The sequence below is a fragment of the Salvelinus fontinalis genome, chromosome 2 (genome assembly GCF_029448725.1).
Source record: "Salvelinus fontinalis isolate EN_2023a chromosome 2, ASM2944872v1, whole genome shotgun sequence".
Taxonomy (NCBI): domain Eukaryota; kingdom Metazoa; phylum Chordata; class Actinopteri; order Salmoniformes; family Salmonidae; genus Salvelinus; species Salvelinus fontinalis.
The window spans coordinates 8,590,643-8,618,331 of NC_074666.1; the positions used below are offsets into that span (position 1 = coordinate 8,590,643).

General features: G+C 44.3%; 1 protein-coding gene and 1 pseudogene across 3 annotated transcripts; both read right to left on the bottom strand.

Moving 5' to 3' along the window:
• Positions 1–1,777: 1,777 nt before the first annotated feature.
• On the bottom strand, positions 1,778–3,712 carry LOC129811330 (nucleoredoxin-like protein 2; annotated as a pseudogene).
• Positions 3,713–9,962: 6,250 nt separating this feature from the next.
• LOC129811352 (spindlin-Z-like) lies at positions 9,963–27,618 on the bottom strand. 3 transcript variants are annotated; one of them, XM_055862587.1, is made up of 5 exons: positions 19,903–20,253; positions 19,165–19,210; positions 17,049–17,311; positions 14,978–15,211; positions 9,963–13,521 (listed from the first exon to the last, which is right to left on the bottom strand). In XM_055862587.1, exons 1-5 carry the CDS (start codon positions 19,955–19,957, stop codon positions 13,322–13,324), a joined length of 798 nt encoding a protein of 265 aa, XP_055718562.1. In that variant the 5' UTR covers positions 19,958–20,253; the 3' UTR covers positions 9,963–13,321. The 3 variants fall into 3 exon arrangements, with proteins under 3 accessions (XP_055718562.1, XP_055718580.1, XP_055718571.1); XM_055862605.1 differs by lacking the exons at positions 19,165–19,210; positions 19,903–20,253 and adding an exon at positions 27,469–27,618; XM_055862596.1 differs by lacking the exon at positions 19,165–19,210.
• Positions 27,619–27,689: the final 71 nt, after the last annotated feature.

Consider the following 27,689-nt stretch of genomic DNA (forward strand, 5'->3'; position numbering starts at 1 on the left):
TAGAAGTTTAGAATATAGACAGTGTTGCGTTGTAGTGTAGAAGTTTAGAATATAGACAGTGTTGCGTTGTAGTGTAGAAGTTTAGAATATAGACAGTGTTGCGTTGTAGTGTAGAAGTTTAGAATATAGACAGTGTTGCGTTGTAGTGTAGAAGTTTAGAATATAGACAGTGTTGCGTTGTAGTGTAGAAGTTTAGAATATAGACAGTGTTGCGTTGTAGTGTAGAAGTTTAGAATATAGACAGTGTGTCACGCCCTGGCCTTAGTATTCTTTGTTTTCTTTATGTTTTTTAGTTAGATCAGGGTGTGACATGGGGAAGGTATGTGTTTTGTAATGTCTAGGGGTGTTGTATGTGTATGGGGTAGAGCTAGAGCAGTGTTGTCTAGTTATGTCTATGGCTGCCTAGATTGGTTCTCAATCAGAGACAGCTGTCCTTCATTGTCTCTGATTGGGAGCCATATTTAAGGCAGTCATAGGCAGTAGGCTTTTGTGGGGTGTTGTCTATGTTCTATGTGTGCACTTAGTTCAGTTTAGCTTCACGATCGTTTGTTTTGTTCATTTTGTAAGTGTTTGTCTTTTCCTTCATTAAAAGAAGATGTATTTTTCACGCGCTGCGCCTTGGTCCTCTCTCTCTTATCAAGACGATCGTGACAGAACACCCCACCAACCATGGATCAAGCAGCGTGAGACGAACCAGCAGCAGTGGCCAAAGAACCAGGACTCGTGGACTTGGGAGGAAATATTGGACGGAAAGGGACCCTGGGCTCAACCAGGAGAATATCGCCGCCCCAAAGCTGAGCTGGAGGCAGCGAAAGCAGAGAGGCGGCGCTATGAGGAGGCAGCACGGAAACAAGGCTGGAAGCCCGTAAGTCAAACCCAAAAATTTCTTGGGGGGGGGGGCTCTCGGGTAGTTTAGTTGGGTCAGTCGGGAGACGTGAGCCAACTCCTCCTGCTTACCGTAAGGAGCCGGTGAGGGCGGATTTGGAGGTGCCTTCCGCCAGACGGGATCAGCCAGAGCCTTCCGCCAGACGGGATCAGCCAGAGCCTTCCGCCAGACAGGATCAGCCAGAGCCTTCCGCCAGACGGGATCAGCCAGAGCCTTCCGCCAGACAGGATCAGCCAGAGCCTTCCGCCAGACGGGATCAGCCAGAGCCTTCCGCCAGACAGGATCAGCCAGAGCCGTCAGCGAGCCATGACCAGCCAGAGCCGTCAGCGAGCCATGACCAGCCAGAGCCGTCAGCGAGCCATGATCAGCCAGAGCCGTCAGCGAGCCAGGACCAGCCAGAGCCGTCATCCAGCCATGACCAGCCAGAGCCGTCATCCAGCCATGACCAGCCAGAGCCGTCATCCAGCCATGGCCGTCATCCAGCCAGGATCCGCCAGCCAGCCAGGATCCGCCAGCCAGCCAGGATCCGCCAGCCAGCCAGGATCCGCGAGAGCCGCCGGCCAGCCAGGATCCGCCAGAGCCGCCAGCCAGTCCGGTGCTGCCCCTCAGTCCGGTGCTGCACTTCACTTCGGAGTTTCCCCTCATTCTGGTGTTGCCCCTCATTCTGGTGTTGCCCCTCATTCCGGTATTGCCCCTTAGTCCGGTGCTGCCCCTTAGTCCGGTGGGGTTAATTTGGAGGGTGGCCATTTGGAGGAGGTTACCAAGGCGGGCATTGACAATGGTGGAGTGGGGGCCACGTCCCGCGCCCGAGCCGCCGCCATGATGGGGCCCACCCCGTACCCTCCCCTTTCTATTTCAGGTTGTGCGGTCGGAGTCCGCACCTTTGGGGGGGGGACTGTCACGCCCTGGCCTTAGTATTCTTTGTTTTCTTTAAGTTTTTTAGTTAGGTCAGGGGGTGACATGGGGAAGGTATGTGTTTTGTAATGTCTAGGGGTGTTGTATGGGGCAGAGCTAGAGTAGTGTTGTCTAGTTATGTCTATGGCTGCCTAGATTGGTTCTCAATCAGAGACAGCTGTCATTCATTGTCTCTGATTGAGAGCCATATTTAAGGCTGTCATAGGCAGTAGGCTTTTGTGGGGTGTTGTCTATGTTCTATGTTGCATGTGTGCACTTAGTTCAGTTTAGCTTCACGATTGTTTGTTTTGTTCATTTTGTAAGTGTTTGTTTTTTCCTTCATTAAAAGAAGATGTATTTTTCACGCGCTGCGCCTTGGTCCTCTCTCTCTTATCAAGACGATCGTGACACAGTGTTACGTTGTAGTGCAGAAGTTTAGAATATAGATAGTGTTGCGTTGTAGTGCAGAAGTTTAGAATATAGACAGTATTGCGTTGTAGTGTAGAAGTTTAGAATACAGACAGTATTGCGTTGTAGTGTAGAAGTTTAGAATATAGACAAGTGTTGCGTTGTAGTGCAGAAGTTTAGAATACAGACAGTGTTGCGTTGTAGTGCAGAAGTTTAGAATATAGACAGTATTACGTTGTAGTGCAGAAGTTTAGAATAGACAGCTAGATAAGAACAGTCTTTATGGGTTAGGAGCAGGAAGATGCTCTAGAATGTAGAATGATGTATTTTAGAATGTCTAGGAAGCTTTAAAGTTCTGGAAGACTTCGGCCACCTCGAGCCAGCTCCTGAAGCAGGCCAGGCACTGGTCCCGGATCTGTTTCCTGCCTTTGTCTGTGATCACGTCTCCATTCTCCTTCACAATAACCAGCTTGGGGACTGCTGTGATTTTGTACCTGTTCTTGAGATCACTGGGAAGGGAAAGTGGAACAGCACAGAGCACAATCAGGTCTTTATCACCACATGGCTCATACCAGGCAAAAATAACACATTCACTTTTTATGAAGCCACAAAGGATTGTGTCAGTCACAGAAACCAATTATGAGAGGGATGTTGCAGGATAGCTACACACGTTTCTCATAATTGATAGGCCAATTATCAATCAAATGGGTGAGAATAACAATTTCAAAACACATGTTCTACAACAGTGGTTCCCAACCAGGGGTTCTAGGACCTGGGGGTACTTGGCCTATCCACATGGGGTACTTGAGAAGACTCATGAGACCATAGGCCTACTGGTAAAATGCACATGAGGGGGTACTTCCGGGCAGAGCAAAATTCAGTTGGTCGTACAGTAACCGAAAAAGGTTGGGAACCACTGTGCTACAACATAAAATACAGGTCCCAATGTGTCGGATCATACAGTAGACTAGCCTTGCAGAGTTCCAATCACTTTGTCTAATCAGGCTCGTAGAGACCTTGCCCTATTTTTAAACCTAATCCCTCAAAGGGTGACCCATAAACCTTTTAAAAAGCCCGTAGCCTACAGTTAGCCTGCTGTGCTATGGGATAGGATACAAACCGTGGGGAAAAGCATATACGATCAGTTCAGCCATAATGTATGTAGAAATGTTTGTGTCACTAGGCTATTTACAATAACTCAAATAGGAATAGGCTACAAAAAAAATGGTATTGATCCGTCCATGGCAGGGCCAGCCTGTCCCCGTGCATGTCATGATAATATTCCACCATATCATCACTTGACTTGTCAGAAGATATGAAAACTATTTCGAACTGTGCAGGTGGCTCGCTCTCCTCGACAAGTTCCGTGTAAAAATCGCATAGAATAGGGGTGAAATCTCGACAAGGCGGGCACTAGCCGGCAGAAAAATATAGTCCTACTACTTTATTCCTGAGAGTTTCTTCTGGATCAATAAGATCCCCTTCTTTATTGAGCAGAGTTTTCCACACAAAAACCTCCACCATGGTCGAATCGAACCATTATAGTTATATATATTGTAATGACCCGGCTGGGTCATAAAGGGAAAAGAGACGGACTCTAGGTGTGCAGGTCTTAACACAGGTTTATTCATAAACTGGGCTATTGTTCCGGCCACAACCCACGCCGCTAAATGCCGAACGTACACAACGTTACCCTGTCGGGTCAAGAGTCACTCTCATAGGAACAGATCAAGGCACGAACAGAAGAGAGAGAACAATGAGACAGTAATCCCTATTTATGCATTTCCAAATCCCGCGGTATTACCCATCATACCCCCCCAACCTTTCCATCTGCCCTGACATATTTAACCCCTGCTAGTAGCCATGAGAACCATAACACACCCACAAACACAGAACACAATACCGGGTCGTTACATAGCCCCCCCCTTTCTAAACCCTAGCCCCTAGGGTTACACAACAAAATCCTTAACACGACCCGGAGGTCGCATCAGTCTCTTGGGCCTCCCCGTGACTCTCAGCGGTGGCCCCCCAGAACGCTCCTCTGCCCCAATGTCATTTCCAGCGCCCTCCGAAGAAGCAGCCCCCTCCCCAGGCTCAGGTTGTGCTAGAGTCTCCTCGTTAGACTGTTCCCGTGGGCTCACATCAGAGCCCTCACTCCCATTCCCTACCGTTTTCCTCCCTCTGTAGGGTGCCAATCGATCCCGGTGGACCACCACCTTCCTGCTCCGTGGGGGAACCTCCACCCGGTACGTCACCTCCCCCACTCTCTCTATCACCAGACACGGCCCCACCCATGCACTGTCCAGCTTTGGGCACCGCCCCTTCTTGCGCGTGGGGTTGTGAAGCCACACACATTCTCCCGCTCCAAAGTGCCTCCCCCTAGCGCGCGAGTCGTAGTGGCGCTTTTGGCGCACCCCTGCGTTCTCGAGTTGCTCTCTTGCGAAGGTGTGAGCCGCTTCTAACCGGTTCTGCAGACGACACACATAGTTCGGGCCAGGCAAAACCCCGTCGTCATTATCAGGAGGGTGGCCAAACGTCAGTTCGGCTGGGGTGCGCAACTCACGACCTAACATTAGTAGTGCTGGGGAGCACGCAGTCGATTCTTGAACAGCCGACCTACACGCCATAAGAATAAACGGTAAGTGGGTGTCCCAATCTCTCTGGTGTTTTGAGGTAACGATGGCCAGCTGCTGTGCTAATGTTCTGTTAAATCTTTCCACCAGCCCATCACTCTGCGGGTGAAGCGGAGTAGTGCGCGTCTTCTCCGCGCCTAACCGTCTACACAACTCTGAGAACACCCGTGACTCGAAGTTTCTTCCCTGGTCGCTGTGAATAGACTGTGGCACCCCAAACCGACTGATTATTCCCCCCACCAACGCATCAGCTATTGTCCCCGCCTCCTGGTCTGGGAGAGCGTAAGCCTCCGGCCACTTGGTGAAGTAGTCCATGGCGGTTAGAATCCACCTGTTACCGCTGTCTGTGGTTGGAAACGGCCCTACTATGTCTACCCCCAGTCTCTCCATGGGCTCCCCTACTGGGAATTGTTGTAGGAGGGCGTGTGACTGACCTGGAGGTCCTTTTTTAGCAGCACACTCGTCGCACTGCCTACAAAAGTCCTCAACATCCCTCCTGTGCCTTGCCCAATAGAAGCCTTTACGCATGCGCTTTAACGTTTTGGAGACCCCAAAATGCCCTGCGCCTACTCCCCCATGAAGCTGCTGTAACACGCTCCCCTGCAGCCTTTTGGGCACCACTACCTGCCACGTAATTTCTCCAGTCGCTGGCTTTTTCCACCCCCTCTGGAGCACTCCCTCAGCCACTCTAAGGACTGTGAATTTAGCCCACAGTCCTTTGGTGACTGGTGATAGAGGGGCTACTTCCCCCCACGGCGGTCGTCTTCTCTCTTCCACCCACCGCAGCACAGGACGCAGCTCTGCGTCCTCCTCCTGGCGACGCCTCCACTCCCCAACGTCCACAGCCTCAAGCTCCCGGCACTCTGTCACACTCAGCTGACTCACCGTGGCGGTGACTCCCTCCTCCCTGCACAGTTCTCTCTCTCGCTCCACCCGTTTGGCGCAGTACCCACAGCCATCCTCAGCACACGGGCGGCGGGACAAGGCGTCTGCATTGCTGTGGCGAAGGCCGGCTCTGTGCTCCACCTGGAAGTCGTAGGGTTGTAGCTCCTCCAGCCAGCGGGCAATCTGACCCTCTGGCTCCTTGAAGGAGAGAAGCCACTGCAGGGCGGAGTGATCCGTCCGGACCACAAACGGCAGGCCCCCCAGGTAGTACTTGAAATGGCGTACTGCTGCCACGACAGCCAAAAGCTCTCTCCTTGTCACGCAGTAGCGTTTTTCAGCCTTATCAAAAGTCCTGCTGTAATAAGCTACTACGTGTTCCCCATCAGGACCCCGCTGAGCCAGCACAGCCCCCAACCCCTCATTGCTTGCGTCGGTGTCCAGGATGAACGGACGGTTCGGGTCTGGTGAGGCCAGGACAGGGGCCTCCATCAGGGCCCGTTTGAGGGCCTCAAACGCCCGCTGGTGCTCTTCGGTCCACTGAAAAACAGTGTCCTCCTTGAGTAGCTGGTTCAAAGGAGCCGCTACCCCCGCAAACCCCTTCACAAACCTACGATAGTAGGATGCCAGCCCCAGGAAGCTCTTAACCTCTTTTTTTCCCCCTGGAACTGGCCACCCCCTCACAGCCTCTACTTTGTCTGGCATCGTGCTGATGCCCTCGCCACCCAGCTGATGCCCCAGGAACGCCACCTCCCTTTGCATGAAATGGCACTTTCCCGGATGTAATTTTAGCCCCGCCCCCGAGATTCTCTCCAACACTCGCCTAATTGCCCCCAGTGCCCCCTCAAACGATGTGCCGTGCACCAATATGTCGTCTAGGTACACAACACACTCGTCTCTCGGAACCCCCGCCAGCACTCTGTCCATGAGCCTCTCAAAGGTGGCAGGAGCATTACAGAGCCCGAAGCACAGCACCTTGAACTGCCAATGGCCCCTATCTGTGGAGAAGGCCGTTTTTTCACGTGCCCCTGGCGAGAGGGGCACCTGCCAGTAGCCACTGCGCAGATCAAGGGAGGAGAACCACGAGGACCCTCTCACGTGGTCTAGCGACTCATCAATCCTCGGTATGGGATAAGAGTCTTTAGTGGTGACAGAATTTAGGCCCCTGTAGTCAACACAAAACCTAAGTTTACCCCCTTTCTTAGGCACCATGACGACCGGCGCGGACCATGGGCTATCTGATGGCTCAATGAAATCAGCCCGCAACATGTCAACAATAGCTGTGTCTGCTGCTTCCCTCCTGGCAAGGGGAATACGACGGGGCCGAATTTTAATGGGTCGGGCGTCCCCAGTGTCTATTTCGTGCTGAACTAGGTGCGTTTGTCCTACCTCATCTTCCCCCCAAGCGAAGCTATCTTTAAAGTCCAACAGCAGCTGCTTTAACTGTCTCTGTTGTCCCTCATCCAGACCCTGACAGTTCTTCAGCCACACAGCCTCGACGGCGTCGATAGCTTCCTCCTTCCCCCCGACGGGCTGATGGGTTGAAGGGGCCAGTGTGTTTTGGGCTACTGGGCTGCCTGTGCTTGCACCATGATGGGGAGTGAAGGCCGTCGCCGCCGGAGACAGCTGCTGGGATGGCACAACGACCAAGGGAGCAGCCGGGATGACCGGTGGAGTTTCTGCAAGCTTGGAGGAAGACGGAGGAACAGCCCTGCCCCCTGCTGGCCCTCCCGAAGGCGACATTCCCACTGTGGGCCCCCCCGACAGCCTCAAAGTACCTGACGCTAAGTCCAACTGAGCCCCACAGTTTTTCAAAAAGTCCATTCCCAGTATACAGGGGTCCTGCACCGCTGCTACCCACACCGGACACCCCACAGTTCTCCCCCCCACAGTCACAGATAGCTGACACTTCCCTAACATGGGGGCTAGCTCCCCCGTGACAGTCCGTAGCTGGACATGGGTCGGCTCCACCCGCACCCCAACAGGTAGTATGTCTGGTCTCACCAGGGTTACTGTAGAGCCCGTGTCGACCAGGGCCAAACATTCCACCCCCTCTACCTTGACGACGACATTGCAGAAGTCCCCAACGGTGGTACGTCCCACCACAACTACCGGACTAGGAAACACGGCGGCAGCTACACCCTGGGGGAGCAGGGCCCCACCCTCTTGTCTGCGCTGCAGGGTACCTCCTTTGCTTACAGTGGGTTCGGGGGCGGGGGGGTGGGCCCGCGCTGCCCCCTGCGCGAGAACCCGTTGTCGTTTCCCTGGTGACGGGGGAATCTGCCACACTCCCGCTGAATGTGGCCAGGTTGGCCACAACCCCAGCAGACAATAGGAGTTGAGCTGACACTGCGACGTTGCCTGGAGCCCCTCTCCATGACAAGCGAAGCAGTCTTGACTAGCCCGCCCAACTCATCAACCCACTCTGGCTTTGTGACCCCTGGCACCCCAGCCACCGCTGCTCTCACCTCTGGTTGACTGGTGACTTCCACTCTCACTCCCTCACCCCAGATCAGCTCCCTCTTCCTGGCTATCTCCACTGCAGCCTGCAGAGATGGTGGGTCCGCCATCTGAACATGCTTACCCAGTTCGGTGGAAGAGAGCGCTCTAATAAAACTGTCCCGTGCCAGCTCGTCTTGCACCCCAATCGGCATAGTTGCATAAGCCCGCCTGGTCAGGCTCAGAATACCACTTGCCAACGCCTTTAATGATTCCCCCTGAAGTCTCTTTTTGTTACACAGTTCAATACGCAGCATGTTGGGCTGCGCGTCGCTGCCGAAACGGCCCCCCAATGCCTCCACTAGCGCACCGTAGTCGCCCCTATCGCCCGGGGCTAGCGTTAGCAGGCATTCCGACGCCTCCTCCGCCAGGCTCAGGGCAAGCTGTAACGCTTTCGTCTCGTCAGACCACCTCCCGGCTCTAGCCAACAACTCGAATTGAGTGAAAAAAACTTCCCATTTACCTTGTCCATTGAACTTTGGTAGTTTAGCCGCTACCGTGGCTAATGGCAATAGGTCGCCGCCATCTCTGTTTACCTTAGCAGGCCCAGCCATTTCCGCACCCGGTGACGTCGATATCCCCGTCGCCGTGACGTCTGCTCTCGAGCGATGTGAAGGAAAACCCGCCAGTTCTGCCATCTTGCTGACTGACAATTTAACTCCCGCCATGTGGCTCTCCAGCTTCCCTACGGCAGTCGCCGCCTGACCCTCCCGACCGGGTACCCCCGAGCCCACAACGGACACTTTGTCCGACTCTTCCTTAATTTTCCGCCTCGCCCCAAGCGACATGACCGTAGATGCGAGTCACGCTAAAGCCAACCCGGCCTATACTGAACAGCTAACTCGCCTAGTCACGATCCCGTAGTTCGAAAGCACTTCTGACACCAATGTAATGACCCGACTGGGTCATAAAGGGAAAAGAGACGGACTCTAGGTGTGCAGGTCTTAACACAGGTTTATTCATAAACTGGGCTATTGTTCCGGCCACAACCCACGCCGCTAAATGCCGAACGTACACAACGTTACCCTGTCGGGTCAAGAGTCACTCTCATAGGAACAGATCAAGGCACGAACAGAAGAGAGAGAACTATGAGACAGTAATCCCTATTTATGCATTTCCAAATCCCGCGGTATTACCCATCATACCCCCCCAACCTTTCCATCTGCCCTGACATATTTAACCCCTGCTAGTAGCCATGAGAACCATAACACACCCACAAACACAGAACACAATACCGGGTCGTTACAATATTTTTATTTGGGACAGCGACGCGCAGCACTAACGACCTAGGCAACTGTTGTCAAAACCAGTTTAGGACGGTTACAGTTGTAGCAGTTACTCGCGGTGAACCGTTACTAACCAAGACGTGAAATCACTCGTAGAAGTGCAAAACGGCCATCATTTTCATTCTTCAATCACTATATAGAGATAGTAACTAACACCTTACAAACGGTCATAACTTGGTCATAACGAAATGTGTCGGCTGTAGAGCTGGTTACTGTTGGTTGGCTAAAACAAACTGCCAGTTTGATTGACATCTCACGTGGCCAATCAGTGTCTTAAGTCCTCTACGTAACTATTTAAAGGTACAATCAGTAATATTTAGACAATGCATATATAGCCTCATGTCTTTATACCTGCTGAACACTGTGTATGTGACGAATACATTTGTTTGAGGGGTGATCTTCTGTACGAGAAATACCTAAGTCTGGCATCTTTAAAAGCAGAAAAACCATAAGGAAAGAAACCACCACACAACCTCACATCACGTTTTTATTTTTTCAAATGTTATAAGGATACTTACGTAACAATTATAAAAATTACAGATTTAAGTAACATGTTTTTAAATGCTTATACCCCTAAAGCAAATCAAATTAACTCTCTACATTGTTCAGAGTAATAACAAATTACCAGTTCAAATAGAAGCCATTGAAGTAGACGCCAACAAACATGAAGAATCAACTATACACTGTATTTTACAAGTTAGGAAAGAGCAACAGCATCTAAAAGGGACCTTAATACAGTAAGTCATAGTTTTCAATCTTATTTTAAACTGATTTAAGAGTAACTTTGAGTAATGAAAACCCTAATGATGTGTTCTCTTTAAAGTGTCTATGTACATTGTTTATTCTTCTGATATGTAACTAAGATGTACTACCTACCTTACACACCCACACACATGCATATACTTACACCCCATACATACACACACATATATATCTATATATATATATATGTATATATATATATATATATACACACACATACATACATATGTATATATACACACAGCCATATATATATATACACACACACACACATATCTCTCTTTCTCTATCTCTATATCATATATATATATATATATATATATATATGCTGTATAAACATCCCCATACCAATTTTATAAGGCCTTTTTCTTTGAGTTCATGTTTTCCTTGTGCCACTCAAAAGAGATACATATAAAAAATATTTACGGACAACATCTGTATTGTATGTGAAAGATATGATCCCTCAAATGCTGCGTAACACTGGCATCATGTGGCCTTTCTATTGGCCTTTCATACAGCCCCAGTGAGTTTCATCCTATAGCAGAGCAGAATAAAAAATGTAATACAAAAAAAAAACTTTTCTTTTCTTTAGAAATGCAAAACAGGAAAATAAAAAAGGGACCGTCACAACAGGTAACACAATGAAGATAACCTCATAGAAAAAGTAAAAAATGACAGATGCTTGTGTGTATCTCACACTGACTTCCACTTACAGTTCTACTGTCTCCGCTACTCATGCAAAAATAATGGACTATTTTCATATTCTCTTTTATTTTATCCCAAAATGAACCAACATCAAACAGTGTGAGATGCCAATCCATCAAACACTTTCAATTATTTTCCTGAAGGTGACATCTTGCATAAAACACAAGTCAGTTTGCGGTTTGGAATACAACAGGATATATAAGATACTTGTGTTTATCTTCTTAGATACAGAGAGGTTTATACGGTACCTTATGGGGTCTTCGAATTATAATCTCTCAGGTTTTATTTCTAAAGCTACCATTCAGCCATACAGTCATCAAAGAAAGAAAAACAGTTATAAAATGTTTAAAAAAAAAGAACTAATGGGGTTTATATGTCTCTGCAGGCACTTCAGCTGAAGATGCAGTGGTTTATCTAATCGCAAATCAGTCACAACGGCACATCTGTTCTGTTACTATACAGGCTAATGAAAATATCAGTACTATACTACCTCTTCAGAGACTGGGCATAAACACTGCTAAAGGTCAAGAAGGGCATGGAGAAAGAGTAGTAAGGCAGAGGAGTGTAGAGGTGGGGGTTACAGTCACATGAACACTAAACGTTACTACAGTAATTAACAACATCTGTATGTCAGAGGTTCTAGAGTGCTCAGTAGCCCACTGTTTCTCTGACAACCATTGTAACATTCCAAAGGGGCCAACTAGGGGCATCTGGTGAATGTTGTTTTGTCACACACCCGCCCACACACAGAGAAAGCCAGAAACGGCTTTCACATTTCAACTACATTATTATAGGCTTTAAATAATGGCGGGAAACAGCTCATTTAAAAAAAATAAGGCAAATAAAAATCTAATTGAGTCTAGTAACCTTTCCTTGAGTACAATTTAACATGCACTCTATAAAGTGGGTGTTGCATTTAAAGTTTTGAATACTTGTTGTGAATTAACAGTTGTGTGAAGATTTTAGAAACACTTTAGTATTGTTGTAGTGGTACTGCTGAATTTAGAACACATTTGAGGAGCTGGTGTGGAGTTTTAGTTTCCAAATACTTTACTTACTTTGCAGTGCTTTCACCATACTGTCTTTATTTTTTTTAAAGGCTTGATAAAACAGTTTACTAAAAGGTTATTATGCCAATTAAACAGAAAGTCTGTAACACAAAGACAGAGGTGAAGAAGATGTCTCTAAATAATGTATAACAATGAAAAATAGAAACTATCCTTGATCCCCCCCCAAAAAAGGTAAACATATAACTACAGAAACGATAATAACAAAAATAAGTATTATCTGAATAATTATAATAATTATTGCTGTTATTATGATTGGATAATGAATGATAAGGGTCAAGGGCTTTGGCAAGGCCTAATGAACAAACTCAGTCTCAGGACTACAGATTAACCTTCTCACTGGTCAACCATTCTGAATAGTGTTTGTTGAGATGATCAACATATAATTATTATTAAAGGCAAAACTTATAAAGACAACTGCGTAAATGTTTCTGAGTAGATTCTTTGAAATTAGTGCTTACGATAAAACTGCAAATATTGGCATCAGTATTTAACTATCATTATATATGAATATACATGAACAAGTTATTGGAAAAAAAACAAAGAAACATTTCAATTAAAACAATGGTCATGTCCCTCAACAAATGCCTTTGCTCACTGCATATGTTGTCGTGTATCTTTTAACATTATAAACAAACAAATATAATCATAGTCAAGGATTGAACAATTCTCTGAGATGGACACAAACCCAGATAGTAATTAACTTTAAAGGTCGCACTTAATTTGCAGTGTTCAAATAACGCTGATATCTTTTTCCCGTCCCTCCCCTTACAAAGGGATCTATGTAACAAATCCTTAAGATCTTTACTCTGATAGGGGATAGCCAGTTGCAGAAACAAATAGTCTTCTCAGACAACAAGTGGCCAATAACTCAGTTGCACAGTGACCACCCCCCCTCTCTTCTGACTAGATTCTAGAACACTAGATGCTTTAGTAGCAATCCAAAGGCTTCAGTGAAATATCCATTCCAGCTGTCCGTCTGTCGCATCTCAAAGAAGCTGTTGCACAAAGCGTTCGAGATATATTTAAGAAAAGTTGGTGGATAAGGTAAGGTTCCATGTGGTGACCATCGTCTTTCCTGCATCCATCATTAACTCCCCAGACAGACCTCCTGTCCTCTAGGCCCAGCGACTCAGTGCCCTTTTCACACTACCGTGCCGACCTGAACCAAACTGTACCACCTCTAAAATATCTTTGCATAGTCTTTTCAGCTATGGTGGATGTACGTGTAACCAGGCCAGCCCAGTACAGCTCGATTCGGCTCAGTAGTGTGAAAAGGTCAAAGGGTACAAGGTTGCCTTAGGAGGTTTTGACAAGGTCGTAGACGTAGATGTGGAAGTCGTCATCGAACTTGATGAAGTAGACTGAGGGTTTGGCCTCCACCTGGTGGATAACCATGCCAGTTCGTTTGGAACCGTCCTCTTTAGCGTACTCCACCTGTTTCCCCACCAGACTGTCCACTACCTCCCCTGGCTCCCGCTCTGCAGGCGGAGTGTCATCTGGGACAGAAGAAAACACATAAGTTTACCAATTAATTAATTTACCTTTATTTAACCAGGTTAGTCCAATTGAGATCAAATCAACAGGCAGAGACAACACAGAAACAGGTTTATTGTGGCCTGTCAATGTCAGGTTAAATTAATCCCTAGACTAGTAGAAGAACTGGTGGACCTTTATAGTTTGTTCCCCATAGGAATAAAAAGGACTACGTAAAGTAAGTTTACCATAACAATGATGATAGCTTTAATCATTAAGGGAGAACATCAAAGAGTAGGCTATTGTCATTATTAAGAGAAGCCTCACCATCCTGAGAGAATTGGACCTGCAAACTTCCCACCTGTCCCTAACAGGACCCGTTAATTTCTTTGAAAGTCAATTCCATACCCGATTTGGATTCGAGGTGTACCAAATCCGACCCGAAACATGTCAGAGATGAGAGAGGGCCGGGTCCAAGTACAATTGGGTCTGTATCGGACCCAAATAGATCCGAAAGATAAGAAAATTGTTTTGACTTGTCTGGCAGTGAAGTTTCACACGTGAGTTTTCTGTTGTATCTAAAATAATGGATTTGTCTGGTCTACAGCTTAGTATTTTCATAATGGCATCACTATTGGTAGATGGAGAATGTTCTGAGGTTCTCTGAAATGTTCTCTTTATTTCCGTTGAAGGAGAATATTTGAATGTGATGTTAGCCTGTCAATCTGAGAGCAGCACATAATTCTACCTAATATTCAGTATTATTTTACTGTGTGCACTGCACTGTGCAACATCAACATTTTGCCTATTTAACTGATTTGATAAAAATGTACTTAGACTCAAAGGTTTGACCAGCAGCAAGCTTCAAATTAAAAATCTATTTTGAATAGGCTACGGAAAGACGGAGGCTATAAAATGGAGTCTCTAATCTGCATTTCCAGATGATTTTCACATTGGGATTTGGTATTTGGTATTTTATTAGGATCCCCATTAGCTGTTGCAAAAGCAGCAGCTACTCGTCCTGGGGTCCAACTGTTAAGTATTTTAAACATTTTCAAATTGGGATTTGGTCTACACTGCTTAGTATTTTATACATTTTCACATTGGGATTTGGTCTACACTGCTTAGTATTTTATACATTTTCACATTGGGATTTGGTCTACACTGCTTAGTATTTTATACATTTTCACATTGGGATTTGGTCTACACTGCTTAGTATTTTATACATTTTCACATTGGGATTTGGTCTACACTGCTTAGTATTTTATACATTTTCACATTGGGATTTGGCTACACTGTTTAGTATTTAATACAATTTCACATTGGGATTTGGTCTACACTGTTTAATATTTTGTTATAAGAACCCTTACCTCTCAGATTTTAGTATTACCATACCTGCATTACATATTATAAGCTTTGTAATAAGACAGAGAGTCTCATACATGCTGTCGGCTTTAACCAAAATTTTACCATACTCACTGGAGTCAGGCATGATCCTCAGGTCTCCCTCCTTGTAGTCGTCTAGGAGCTGGTACATGTACAGAACGGGGTCTTTCTCGTAGGTGATGAAGAACCAGGTGTTCATGATGGGGGCTCGGGCCAGAACCATGCCCCTCCACTCGTCTTTAGTCCCGTCCTCCGTCTCAAACATATGCTCTACAGCCTTCCCTATCATCGTGTCGGCCAGGTTGACGTCATTGGCGCGCGTGGAGGCTGTAACAGGTCAACATAAATATGGGACAGGGAGAGTATATGGTTGGTAAGTGATGGCAACAATCCCTTCAATTACAATTCATATTTCTAGCTTGGACAAATCTTAGAGACATTCACCTATGAACATAGAAGACCATTACAGCACAAAAAGAAGCTAGTCTATGATAGTGGTTTATCCGCATTGTGTGATCACTAGTCAGTAAATCAATATGTTGAGAGAACAATGTTGACGCTGTATATACATACAGTGCATTTGGAAAGTATTCAGAGCCCTCGACTTTTTCCACATTTTGTTAAGTTACAGCCTTATTCTAAAATTGATAAAACATTTTTTCCCAATCAATCTACACACAATAACCCAAAATGAGAACCTTTGCTATGAGACCCGAAATTGAGCTCAGGTGCATCCTGTTTTCATTGATCATCCCTGAGATGTTTCTACAACTGGATTGGAGTACACCTGTAGTAAATTCAATTGATTGGACATAATTTGGAAAGGCACACACCTTTCTATATAAAGGTACCACAGTTGACAGTGCACGTCAGAGCAAAAACCAAGCTATGAGGTCGAAGGAATTGTCCGTAGAGCTCCGAGACAGAACTGTGTCGAGGTACAGATCTGGGGAAGGGTACCAAAACATTTCTGCAGAGTTGAAAGTCCCCAAGAACACAGTGACCTCAATCATTTTGAAATGGAAGAAGTTTGTAACCACCAAGATTCTTCCTAGAGCTGGCCACCTGGCCAAACTTTGCAATCAGGGGAGAAGGGCCTTGGTCAGGGAGGTGACCAAGAACCCAATTGTCACTCTGACAGAGCTACAGAGTTCCTCTGTGGAGATGGGATAACCTTCCAGAAGGACAACCATCTCTGCAGCACTCCACCAATCAGGCCTTTATGGTAGAGTGGCCAGACGAAAGCCACTCCACAGTAAAATGCACATGCCAGTCCGCTTGGAGTTTGCCAAAAGGCACTTAAAGGACTCTCAGACAATATTCTTTGGTCTGATGAAACCAAGATTGAACTCTTTGACCTGAATGCCAAGTGTCACGTCTGGAAGAAACCTGGCACCATCCCTATGGTGAAGCATGGTGGTGGCAGCATCATGCTGTGTAGATGTTTTTCAGTAGCAGGGACTGGGAGACTAGTCAGGATCGAGGGAAAGATGAACGTAGCAAAGTACAGAGAGACCCTTGATGAAAACCTGCCCCAGAGCGCTCAGGACCTAAGACTGGGGTGAAGGTTCACCTTCCAACAGGACAACGACCCTAAGCATACAGCCAAGACAACACAGGAGTGGCTTCGGGACAAGTTTCTGAATGTCCTTGAGTGGCCCAGACAGAGTCGAGAGAGACCTGAAAATAGCTGTGCAGCGACGCTCCCCATCCAACCTGACAGAGCTTCATAGGATCTGTAGAGAAGAATGGGTGAAACTCCCAAAATACAGGTGTGCCAAGCTTGTAGCATCATACCCAAGAAGACTTAAATCAAATCAAATTTTATTGGTCACATACACATGGTTAGCAGATGTTAATGCGAGTGTAGCGAAATGCTTGAGGCTCCAGGCTGCAATCGCTGCCAAAGGAGCTTCAACAAAGTACTAAGTAAAGGTTCTGAATACTTATGTAAATGTGATATTTCAAATGTTTTTTTTTTTTTACAAATTTGCAAAAATGTCTAAAAACATGTTTTTGCTTTGTCATTATTGGGTATTGTGTGTAGATTGATGAGAGGAAAAAAAATGTAATCAATTTTAGAAAAAGGCTGTAATTATACAAAATGTGGAAAAAGTCAAAGGGTCTGAATACTGTCCGAATGGACAATAGACCAAGGCCATACCTTGACGGTCAGGGAGCACCTCAAGTCCCTGCACCCTCTCATCTTTATATAGCTCCAGGCCGTAGACACAGTCAAAGCCGTCGTACTTGATGAGGTAAAGCGAGGGGTTGACGGGCACCTGGTCCAGCACCATGCCTTTCCACAGCGACTGAGACGCAGTGCTCCCCTCCTTCCAGATGTGCTGGATACGACAGCCCACCATGTTCCTGCGCGGCGCAGACGACGACACGACCTTGTTGGGGCCCATGCTGTTCTTGTGTTTCCTGTACGTTTCAGATTTCAGCCAATGAGAAGAGAGGGATTGGGGAAACAAATATCCACATAGCCAATGAAAAGAAGCGGGAAAACCTTTGATAACTGGCTGTCAGTCCTTCACAGTACAGTAGCTTCTAGATAAGTCTGGTATTACAGTATATCAAATGGAATACAATATTTAAATAATTAAATACACTATATAAACAAAAGTATGTGGACACTCCTTCAAATTAGTGGATTTGACTATTTCAGCCACACCCATTGCTGTATAAAATCGAGCACACAGACATGCACTCTCCATAGGAAAACATTGGCAGTAGAATGGCCTAACTGAAGAGCTCAGTGACTTTCAACGTGGCACTGTTATAGGATATCACCTTTCCAACAAGTCAGTTCAACAAATTTCTTCCCTGCTAGAGCTGCCCTGGTCAACTGTAAGTGCTGTTATTGTGAAGTAGAAACGTCTAGGAGCAACAACGACTCAGCCGCGAAGTGGTAGGCCACACAAGCTCACAGAATAGGACCACCGAATGTTGAAGCAAGTAGCGCATAAAAAAGGTCTGTCCTCGGTTGCAACACTCACTACCGAGTTCCAAACTGCCTCTGGAAGCAACGTCAGCACAAGAACTGTTCGTCTGGAGCTTCATGAAATGGGTTTCCATGGCCAAGCAGCCACACACAAGCCTAAGATCGCCAATGCGCAATGTCAAGCGTCAGCTGGAGTGGTATAAAGCTTGCCGGAATTGGACTCTGGAGGAGTGGAAACACGTTCTCTGGAGTGATGAATCACGCTTCACCATCTGGTAGTCTGACGGACGAATCTGGGTTTGGCGAATGCCAGGAGAACGCTACCTGCCTGAATGCATAGTGCCAACTGTAAAGTTTGGTGGAGGAGGAATATTGGTCTTGGTCTAAGCCCCTTAGAGGTCTAGGCCCCTTAGAGTTATAGTGAAGTAAAATCTTAACGCTACAGCATACAATGACATTCTAGACAATTCTGTGCTTCCAACTTTCTGGCAACAGTTTGGAGAAGGCCCTTTCCTGTTTCAGCATGACAATGCCCCTGTGCACAAAGTGAGGTCCATACAGAAATGGTTTGTCGAGATCGGTGTGGAAGAACTTGACTGGCCTGCACAGGGCCCTGACCTAAACCCCATCGAACACCTTTGGGATGAATTGGAATGCCGACTGCAAAGCCAGGCCTAATCGCCCAACATCAGTGCCCAACCTCACTAATGCTTGTGGCTGAATGGAAGCAAGTCGCCGCAGCAATGTTCCAACATCTAGTAGAAAGCCTTCCCAGAAGAGTGGAGGCTGTTATAGCAGCAAAGGGGGTACCAACTCCATATTAATGCCCATGACTTTGGAATGAGATGTTCAACAAGCATGTGTCCACATACTTTTGGTCATGTGGTGTATGTAGGCCATAGCAATGTATTACAGGCAAGATCTGCTTTCTTTCCTTCCCTTGACCTGTCTACAGGAGTCCTTTAAAGATTGTGTTCTTTCAAGTGTGAATATAGCTGTCCCTAGACAGTTGATACTAACCCTGACCATGGTAGTGTCCCTACACAGCTGCTACTAACCCTGTACTAACTTCAGCAGGTCACTTAAGACCAGTATCTGATATCAGGTATTCAGCATGGCACTACTAGACTTACTCATTTACTTATCTTAGCAAGCACAACTGATGTTCTCTACCTGGGAAAAACTAAGCAGACAGCAGATGGTTTTAGCCTAGCCTGAAACCTGCTTTAAAGTAATAATACTACACAACATGTATACATTTAGAACAGTTGAATGCCTACATTGGCACAATCACAAAGCTAAGGTAAGTACAGCATAAGGATTCCTGGCTTACTTGTGGGAGTCCTTTTTCTTCATGTTTGAAGAAACACCTGTGTGTCCTTAGATAAAAAACATCACAAAAAAAACATCACAAACGGTCTTCTAGTGCAAATGACTGTAGTGAATGTATTCAGTAGCTACTCTACTCTTATCAGTAGGCCAAATGTACCGGATTATATGCGTCACCTGAAGATAACAAGAGCAAACAACAAAGGCTGTGTCCCCCAAATGGCAGCCTATTCCCTATAGGCCAATTAGAGCACTACGTTTGACCAGAGCCTCTAAAGGCCCTGGTCCAAAGAAGTACACTATAAAAGGAAACAAAAGTTGTGCACTATAAAAGGGAATAGGTGTCCTCCAGGTGTTTCCAACATCACCAGGCAAGCTCTATCCTGGAACCAGCAAGCCAAAAGGAAAAGAGGATGCCCTCACCAAGAGAATCGGCACGGGGTTGAACGAGCTGGAGAGGATCGTCGATGGCCTATCAAAGGAGCGATGGGACTAATTAAGTAAGCAAGTGAGTAATAAAGGAAAAAGGGTGCCATTTGGGATGCCGACAACACATCTATAAAGAACGCAAATGGGATTTGTACCACAAATGCTCAAATGTCAGCATCTGGAAATAGTGCCAGGGAAACTAAACCAAATCATGGATTGCTGTCATACATCGTCCATAGACTGCTTACAGGGTACGGAAACCAATATGTAATTTTCAAATGTAGGTGTACTATCCCTTTAAAGCCAAACTAACCTGCATCGGCTCTGGATCTCTGGCCGGGCGCACTCTTCCCGAATGGGGTCTTCATTCATCAGGGTATAGTGGAGCAGTCTAGCTGCCAGACTAGGGTGAAAATATCTATGGTACCAGGTCTGGGGTGTAAAAATGCCAACGTAATGAAAACATTAATGATATATGTTATAGCCCAGTGAGATGGACGATAGCCAGGGAATACATCTGAATAGAAGAGTCCAGTCAGAGGAAGGTAACAAGTCAGAAAGTGAAAATCTATATATGGCAACCAATTCAGAAAATGGAAACAGGCGGGGAGGGAAAAAATAAAGTGTCTACCAGTGCAGGCAGATAACGGGGATAAGGACGGATTATCTTTGATATCCAATCCAGATTGTCCACAGTTGGTTGAGGACTGACTTCGGGGCAGGCCAATGTTTCTGTTCAGGGATGATGATCACATCAGGACTCTGGGTAGACCTGCAAACCAAAAGAAATGCTGATATACATGTGAAGATATTCAGTCACTTTAATGTCGAATTTTGCGCTTAATCTAAGAAAAAATGGGAAAGCTTTGTGTTTGTTTACCTAGCCTATTTCACACCAAAGCAGGCTCCCCAAACATTTGGGCAAAAACATCAAGATGGAAAAAATGATAAAGGAACCCCTTCCATCCCACTTGTGTGGGAATGTCAGGATTAAACTAGTCCTGTCCTGTCAGTTCTACTCATAGAATTAGAATGATTCATGAATCAGTCATGAAACATTAAATCATCAATAGAATTGATTCATGAATAATTATAATTATATGCTATGCAGACTAGGCCTATATACAACAACCCATTCATATGTTGCAATCTTGTTTTAGGCCAACATGAGAATCAAATCAGCAGCGTGACTATCCGGACTGATTCCTGTAAAACCGCTCACAACACAAGCCTTTTCACAAACCACCAGATCAATAATGCCACATCTGCCATCTGTTTATAGTGGACACTGAGGGCTGTTATACTTACTCCTGGACTAAAAAGCACGCTCAATGGAGGATCTCCATCTAAAAGCGTTATTTGTCTAAGCAATGGAATAGGTCTACATTAGGTTTAATCTGTAACATGAACAGCCCCATCTAGAGGTCAGAACCTGGTAATATCAGGATGTAGGATGGGACATAAACCTAACAGCTTCAATTATTAATCTCTCTGAACAGGGGAAAAAAAACATTACCAAATTCACTGAGCATACATTACATAGGATGAAGAAACAATCCTCTGAGCCACAGCTCCATACTACTAGTCAGACAGAGAACTGATACTATATACTCGTTGTTGGGGAGGAAACAATTTGCAGAAACAATTTGGGAACAATCTGAGATGGTGGGTGTCGAAGTCCTCTTTCTTCTGCTTTTTGAAGTGGAACGACCCTGTAGCCAAGCTGATCTTTCTCGATCCTCCACATTTTTTAAGTGAAAGACAGAAAATGTGTGGCATTTAAGGCAGTTGGGCATGTTGAGCCTACTCTGCAAATGTTTTTACTGACAATAACCTAAATACAAAGAACTCAAGTACTGATCTTTCTGGTTCCTCTCCTATGCTGGGTGAAATCCAGGCAATACTGTACAGTGCCTTCAGAACATATTCATACCCCTTGACTTATTCCACATTGTGTTGTGTTACAGCCTGAATTCTAAATGGTTTAAATATATTTTTTCTCACCCATCTACACACAATACCTCATAATGACAAAGTGAAAACATGTTTTTAGAAATTGTATGCATTGAAAAATGAAACAGAGAAATATCTCACTCCAAAGAGTCAATAGTTTGTAGAATCACCTTTGGCAGCGATTACAGCTGTTAGTCTTTCTGGGTAAGTCTCTAAGAGCTTTCCACACCTGGATTGTGCAACATTTGCCCATTACTCAAATCTAAATTCTTCAAGCTCTGCCAAATTGGATGTTGATCATTGCTAGACAACCATTATCAGGTCTTGCCATAGATTGTCAAGTAGATTTAAGTCAAAACTGTAACTCTGACACTCAGGAACATTCACTGTCTTATTGGTAAGCAACTCCAGTGTTAATTTGGCCTTGTGTTTTAGGTTATTTTCATGCTGAAAGGTGAATTCCTCTTCAGGGGTCTGGTGGAAAGCAGACTGAACCAGATTTTCCTCTAGGATTTTGTCTGTGCTAAGCTCTAATCCATGTATTTTTTATCCTGAAATACTCCCCAGTACTTAATGACTACATGCATACCCATAACATGATGCAGCCACCACTATGCTTGAAAATATGGAGAGTGGTACTCAGTAATGTGTTGTATTTGGATTTCCCCCAATCATAACACTTTGTATTCAGGACATCAAGTTAATTGCATTGCTACATTTTTTTGCAGTATTACTTTAGTGACTTGTTGCAAGCAGTATGCTGTTGTCTTTGCCTAACAATGTTTATACCATGTTTGTGCTGCTTCCATGTGTTGCTACCGTGTTATTGTCATGTGTTGCTACCATGTTATTGTCATGTTGTGTTGTCATGTTAGGACTCTCATTATGTAGTGTTGTAGTGTCTCTCGTTGTGATGTGGGCTTTGTCCTATTTTTTATTATCTCAGTCCCCAACCCTGCAGGAGGCTTTTTGCCTTTTGGTAGGGGATCATTGTAAATAAGAATTTGTTCTAAATTGAGTTGCCCAGTAAAATAAAGGTTTAAATATATATATATACACACACACACACACACACTACCGGTCATACACACACTACCGGTCAAAAGTTTTAGAACACCTACTTATTTGTACTATTTTCTACATTGTAGAATAATAGTGAAGACATTAAAACTACGAAATAACACATATGGAATCATGTAGTAACCAAAAAAGTGTTAAACAAAATCTAAATATATTTTATATTTGAGATTCTTCACTCTGCCTTGATGACAGCTTTGCACACTCTTGGCATTCTCTCAACTAGCTTCACCTGGAATGCTTTTCCAGCAGTCTTGAAGGAGTTCCCACATATGCTGAACACTTGTTGGCTGCCTTTCCTTCACTCTGCAGTCTGACTCATCCCAAACCATCTCAATTTGGTTGAGGTAGGGGGATTGTGGAGGCCAGGCCATCTGATGCAGCACTCCATCACTCTGCTTGGTAAAATAGCTCCTACACAGCCTAGAGGTGTGTTCGGTCATTGTCCTGTTGAAAAACAAATGATAGTCCCACTAAACCCAAACCAGGCGTACCGTTGCAGAATGCTGTGGTAGCCATGCTGGTTAAGTGTGCCTTGAATTCTAAATAAAATCACAAACTGCATAACCAGCAAAGCACCCCCACACCATCACACCTCCTCCTCCATGCTGGGAAATACACATGCAGAGATCATCCGTTCACCCACACCATGTCTGATAAGACACGGCGGTTAGAACCAAAAATCTCCAATTTGGAATCCAGACCAAAGGACAAATTTCCACTGGTCTAATGTCCATTGCTCGTGTTTCTTGGCCCAAGCAAGTCTCTTATTATTATTGATGTACTTTAGTAGTGGTTTCTTTCCAGCAATTCGACCATGAAGGCTTGATTCACACAGTCTCCTCTGAACAGTTGATGTTGAGATGTGTCTTACTTGAACTCTGTGAAGCATTTATTTGGACTGCAATTTCTGAGGCTGGTAACTCCAATCAACTTATCCTCTGCAGCATAGGTAACTCTGGGTCTTCCATTCATGTGGCAGTCCTTATTCCTGTGACGGTTTCATCATTCAGTGCTTGATGGCTTTTGCGACTGCACTTGAAGAAACTTTCAAAGTTCTTGACATTTTTCGTATTGACTGACCTTCATGTCTTAACTTATCTAGGGTAGGGGGCAGCATTCGTAATTTTGGATGAAAAGCATGACCAAATTAAACTGCCTGCTTCTCGGGCCCAGAATATATGATATGCATATAACTGGTAGATTTGGATAGAAAACACTCTAAAGTTTTAGAAAACTGTTAAAATAGTGTCTGTGAGTATAACAGAACTGATTTGGCAGGCAAAAACCTGAGAAAAATCCATTCAGGAAGTAGTTTTTTTGTTGGTTTTGTAGTTTTCTATTCAATGCCATTACAGTATCCATTGACTTAGGACTAAAATTGCAGTTCCTATGCCTTCCACTAGATGTCAACAGTCTTTAGAAATTGTTTCAGGCTTGTATTCTGAAAAATTAGGAAGTAAGAGCAGTCTGAATGAGTGGACCCTAAAGTGTCACAGAGCTTTTTCATGCACGCGAACGAGAGAGTGCCTTTCTTGTTAACCTTTTATATTGACGACGTTATTGTCCGGTTGAAATATTATCGATTATTTAGGCTAAAAACAACCTGAGGATTGAATATAAACATCGTTTGACATTTTTCTATGAACTTTACGGATACAATTTGGATTTTTTGTCTCCCTGTTTTGACTGCGTTTGAGCCTGTGGATTACTGAAGAAAACACGCGAACAAAACTGAGGTTTTTGGATATAATGAGACTTTATCGAACAAAAGGAACATTTATTGAGTAAATGAATGTCTGCTGAGTGCAACCATATGAAGATCATCAAAGGTAAGGGATTAATTGTATCTCTATTTCTGACTTGTGTAACTGTTCTACTTGTCTGGTTACTGTTTGTAATGATTTGTCTGCAGGGCTATGTTCTCAAATAAACGTAAGGTATGCTTTCGCTGTAAAGCATTTAAAAAATCTGACACCGTGGTTTGATTCACAAGAAGTTAATATTTAAACCTATGTAAAATATGTTTTGTTTTCTGAATTTTTATAATGAGTATTTCTGTATTTGAATTTGGCGCCCAGCAGTTTCACTGGCTGTTGAAGAGGTGGGATGCTAACGTCTCACGTACCCAAGAGAGGTTAACACTTTTTTGGTTACTACATGATTCCATGTGTTATTTCATTGATTTTATGTCTTCACTATTATTCTATAATGTAGAAAACATTAAAAATTAAAAATAAACCTTGAATGAGTAGGTGTTCTAAAACTTTTGGCCAGTAGTGTATGTATATATGTATATATATATATATATATATAGTCTTCCTTCAGGTTCCCCTCAGTCAATTAGGTTAGTATTGTGGTGTATCTACAATGTTGTTGATCCATCCTCAGTTCTCTTGATCACAGCCATTTAACTCCAACTGTTTTAAAGTCCACATTGGCCTCATGGTGAAATCCCTGAGCAGTTTTCTTCCTCTCCAGCAACTTAGTTAGGAAGGATGCCTGTAACTTTGGAGTGACTGGGTGTATTGAAACACCATCCAAAGTGTAATTAATAACATCACTATGCTCAAAGGGATATTCAATGTCTGTTTCTTTTTTAACCCATCTACCAATAGGTGACCTTCTTTGTGAGGCATTGGAAAACCTTCCTGGTCTTTGTGGTTGAATCTGTGATTGAAGTTCACTGCTCGACTGAGGTACCAGATAATTGTATGTGTGGGGTAGAGATGAGGTAGTCATTCAAAATTCATGTTAAACACTATTATTGCAAATTATGATGTGACTTTTACTCCTGAACTTATTTAGGCTTGCCATAACAAAGGGGTTGAATACTTATTGAATCAAGACCAGCTTTTCATTTTTTTAAATTATTAATTAGTAAAAAATTATAAAAACTTAATTCCACTTTGACATTATGGGGTATTGTGTGTAGGCCAGTGACGAAAAAAAATCGAAATTTAAACCATTTTAAATTCCGGCTGTAACAACATTTTGAAAAAGTTAAGGGGTGTGAAGACTTTCTGAAGGCACTGTATATGGCATTTCTGCATGTAATCTCCGGGCAACCAAAAAAAGACTCCCGACTTGACCGACAGCAACTGACTTTCAGACCTTCAACCTTGAGTAGTTTCGAAAACCTGACCCAAGGCAACAGTGAATTTAAGTTTCAATCACGTAAAACCACATTGTCATGATTCATATTTGATTAGACTAAGGCAGAATGAATGGACTCATGCCAACTGTCATCCATTTGTGCAGATATTTTCCAAACACGGAATGGAATATTAGCCTAATCAACTTGTAATGCGTCTACTTCAGGGGTCTTCAATCTTTTCTTAACCAGGGACCTCCACCCAGGCAAACCAGCGAAACAGGGATCCCCATTCTGTTAGCAAAAAAATGTTTGTACATCTTGTCTTATCATCGGGTGAAAGGCAAGGAGTAGTAATCAACATTTTAAAATGAATAGATGTTAGATAATTTTTAAAAACTATGTTGACCTCCCCACATTATTATTGGAAGAAGTGTAAACTCTAACATAGGCCATAAGATAGAAAGTAAATCCAAACACATTTCACTAATAGCAGCTGTTCAGCTGGTTAAACAAAAGGTTAGCCATGTTTTGGTCAAAAAATCTTACTTTCCACGGCTGATACTCGCGGGTGCTTTTTCAAAGTCTATGTAATTGACTCCAATGAGTGTAATTTGCTCAATATTAGGAGTTGAGAAATAAAGTTGACATCATAAAAACATGCGTATGCCCCTCTTCTCTACTGTAGGTATGCAATTCAAAATTAGTTTATTCTGTTGTTGCTAGTGATATTCATATATATATATATATATTTATTTATCATTATTATTTTTTCGCCGACCTCTAGGGGGCCATGCCGTGCACCCCCCGTTGAATACCTCTGGTCTACTTTCTCCTTTGTAAATGCTCAACAGACTGGCATCAAATATAGGATACAAATTAACACATATTATAAATAGCTGTCAGAGTCCCCGCCTCCACCACACTTGACACTGAATTAATAGTCTGTCGGGCAGATGAGTTGATCGTGATTCATGACATTGTGCAGTCAATGTGACCTTTGCTTTGGTTGCTAGATAGGAAGCTTGGGACTGTGTCCACAGACTGAGGAACTCGGCACAATGCCGCAAGATCATTTAACAGTTGTTAGGTTGGACAGATTATGTTACAACAAACGGAAATCCTTGGTAGCTAGCTAGTTACATTGAAGTACAAAAAGTTACCACAGTTTATAAACTAGTAAGTATCAGTTTAGTTAGCTATGTAAAGACAATTTTTTGTTGTATTGCACATTTAGCTACAACACTGTTTTCAACTTGTCTTTGGCTGGGCAATCTAACGTTTGTCTCTGAAGCAGTCTAGCCAAATCTGTTGGTGAAACAGATTTTCCTTTACATTAGCTAGCTGGCTAACAAACAAACCAAACAAACTAGATAGCTACCTAGCTAGTTAACTTCGTAACCAGTTCTTCTGTATCAAGTGATTGTTTCATCGATTGAAGACATCACAACACAATGTCTTGCAATGTAAGATAAATGCCGTCTGCAACCAGCACCGTACATTAGCTACACTAGTGGTCAGTGTCAGCCATATTTACTATCCCCGCAGAGAAACGGTGCAGTCGAACCAACAGGGACCATACTCTGGTTGACAAGAAACACATTTTCAAATGAAGACAAATGCCCCAAACCAGTCTCCTTTCCACCCCAGTTTTGAAGAGTCATGTTACGCGCGCGCATAGACCCCTTTTGAATTATTGTTTGTGGCTGGCTTCCTGTGTGTGAGAATAGCTGTTTGTGTTTCGGAATATCTTACCCGCTTTATTGTGAAATTATAGCAAGATATTTTCCTATCCCGCTTTCTCCCCTGTGCCTCAGTCAGTATCCGTTTGATTGCAACCCTGATTACTGCCAAAAACCATCCCCTCCCCTTCCTCTGCCAAAAAGTGTTACAGCACGATACATAATTGGTGCAATAAATTCTGTCTTCCTGCAAAATAGTGAGTAATTTTGCTTTTCCCGAACCGACAGCTCTGC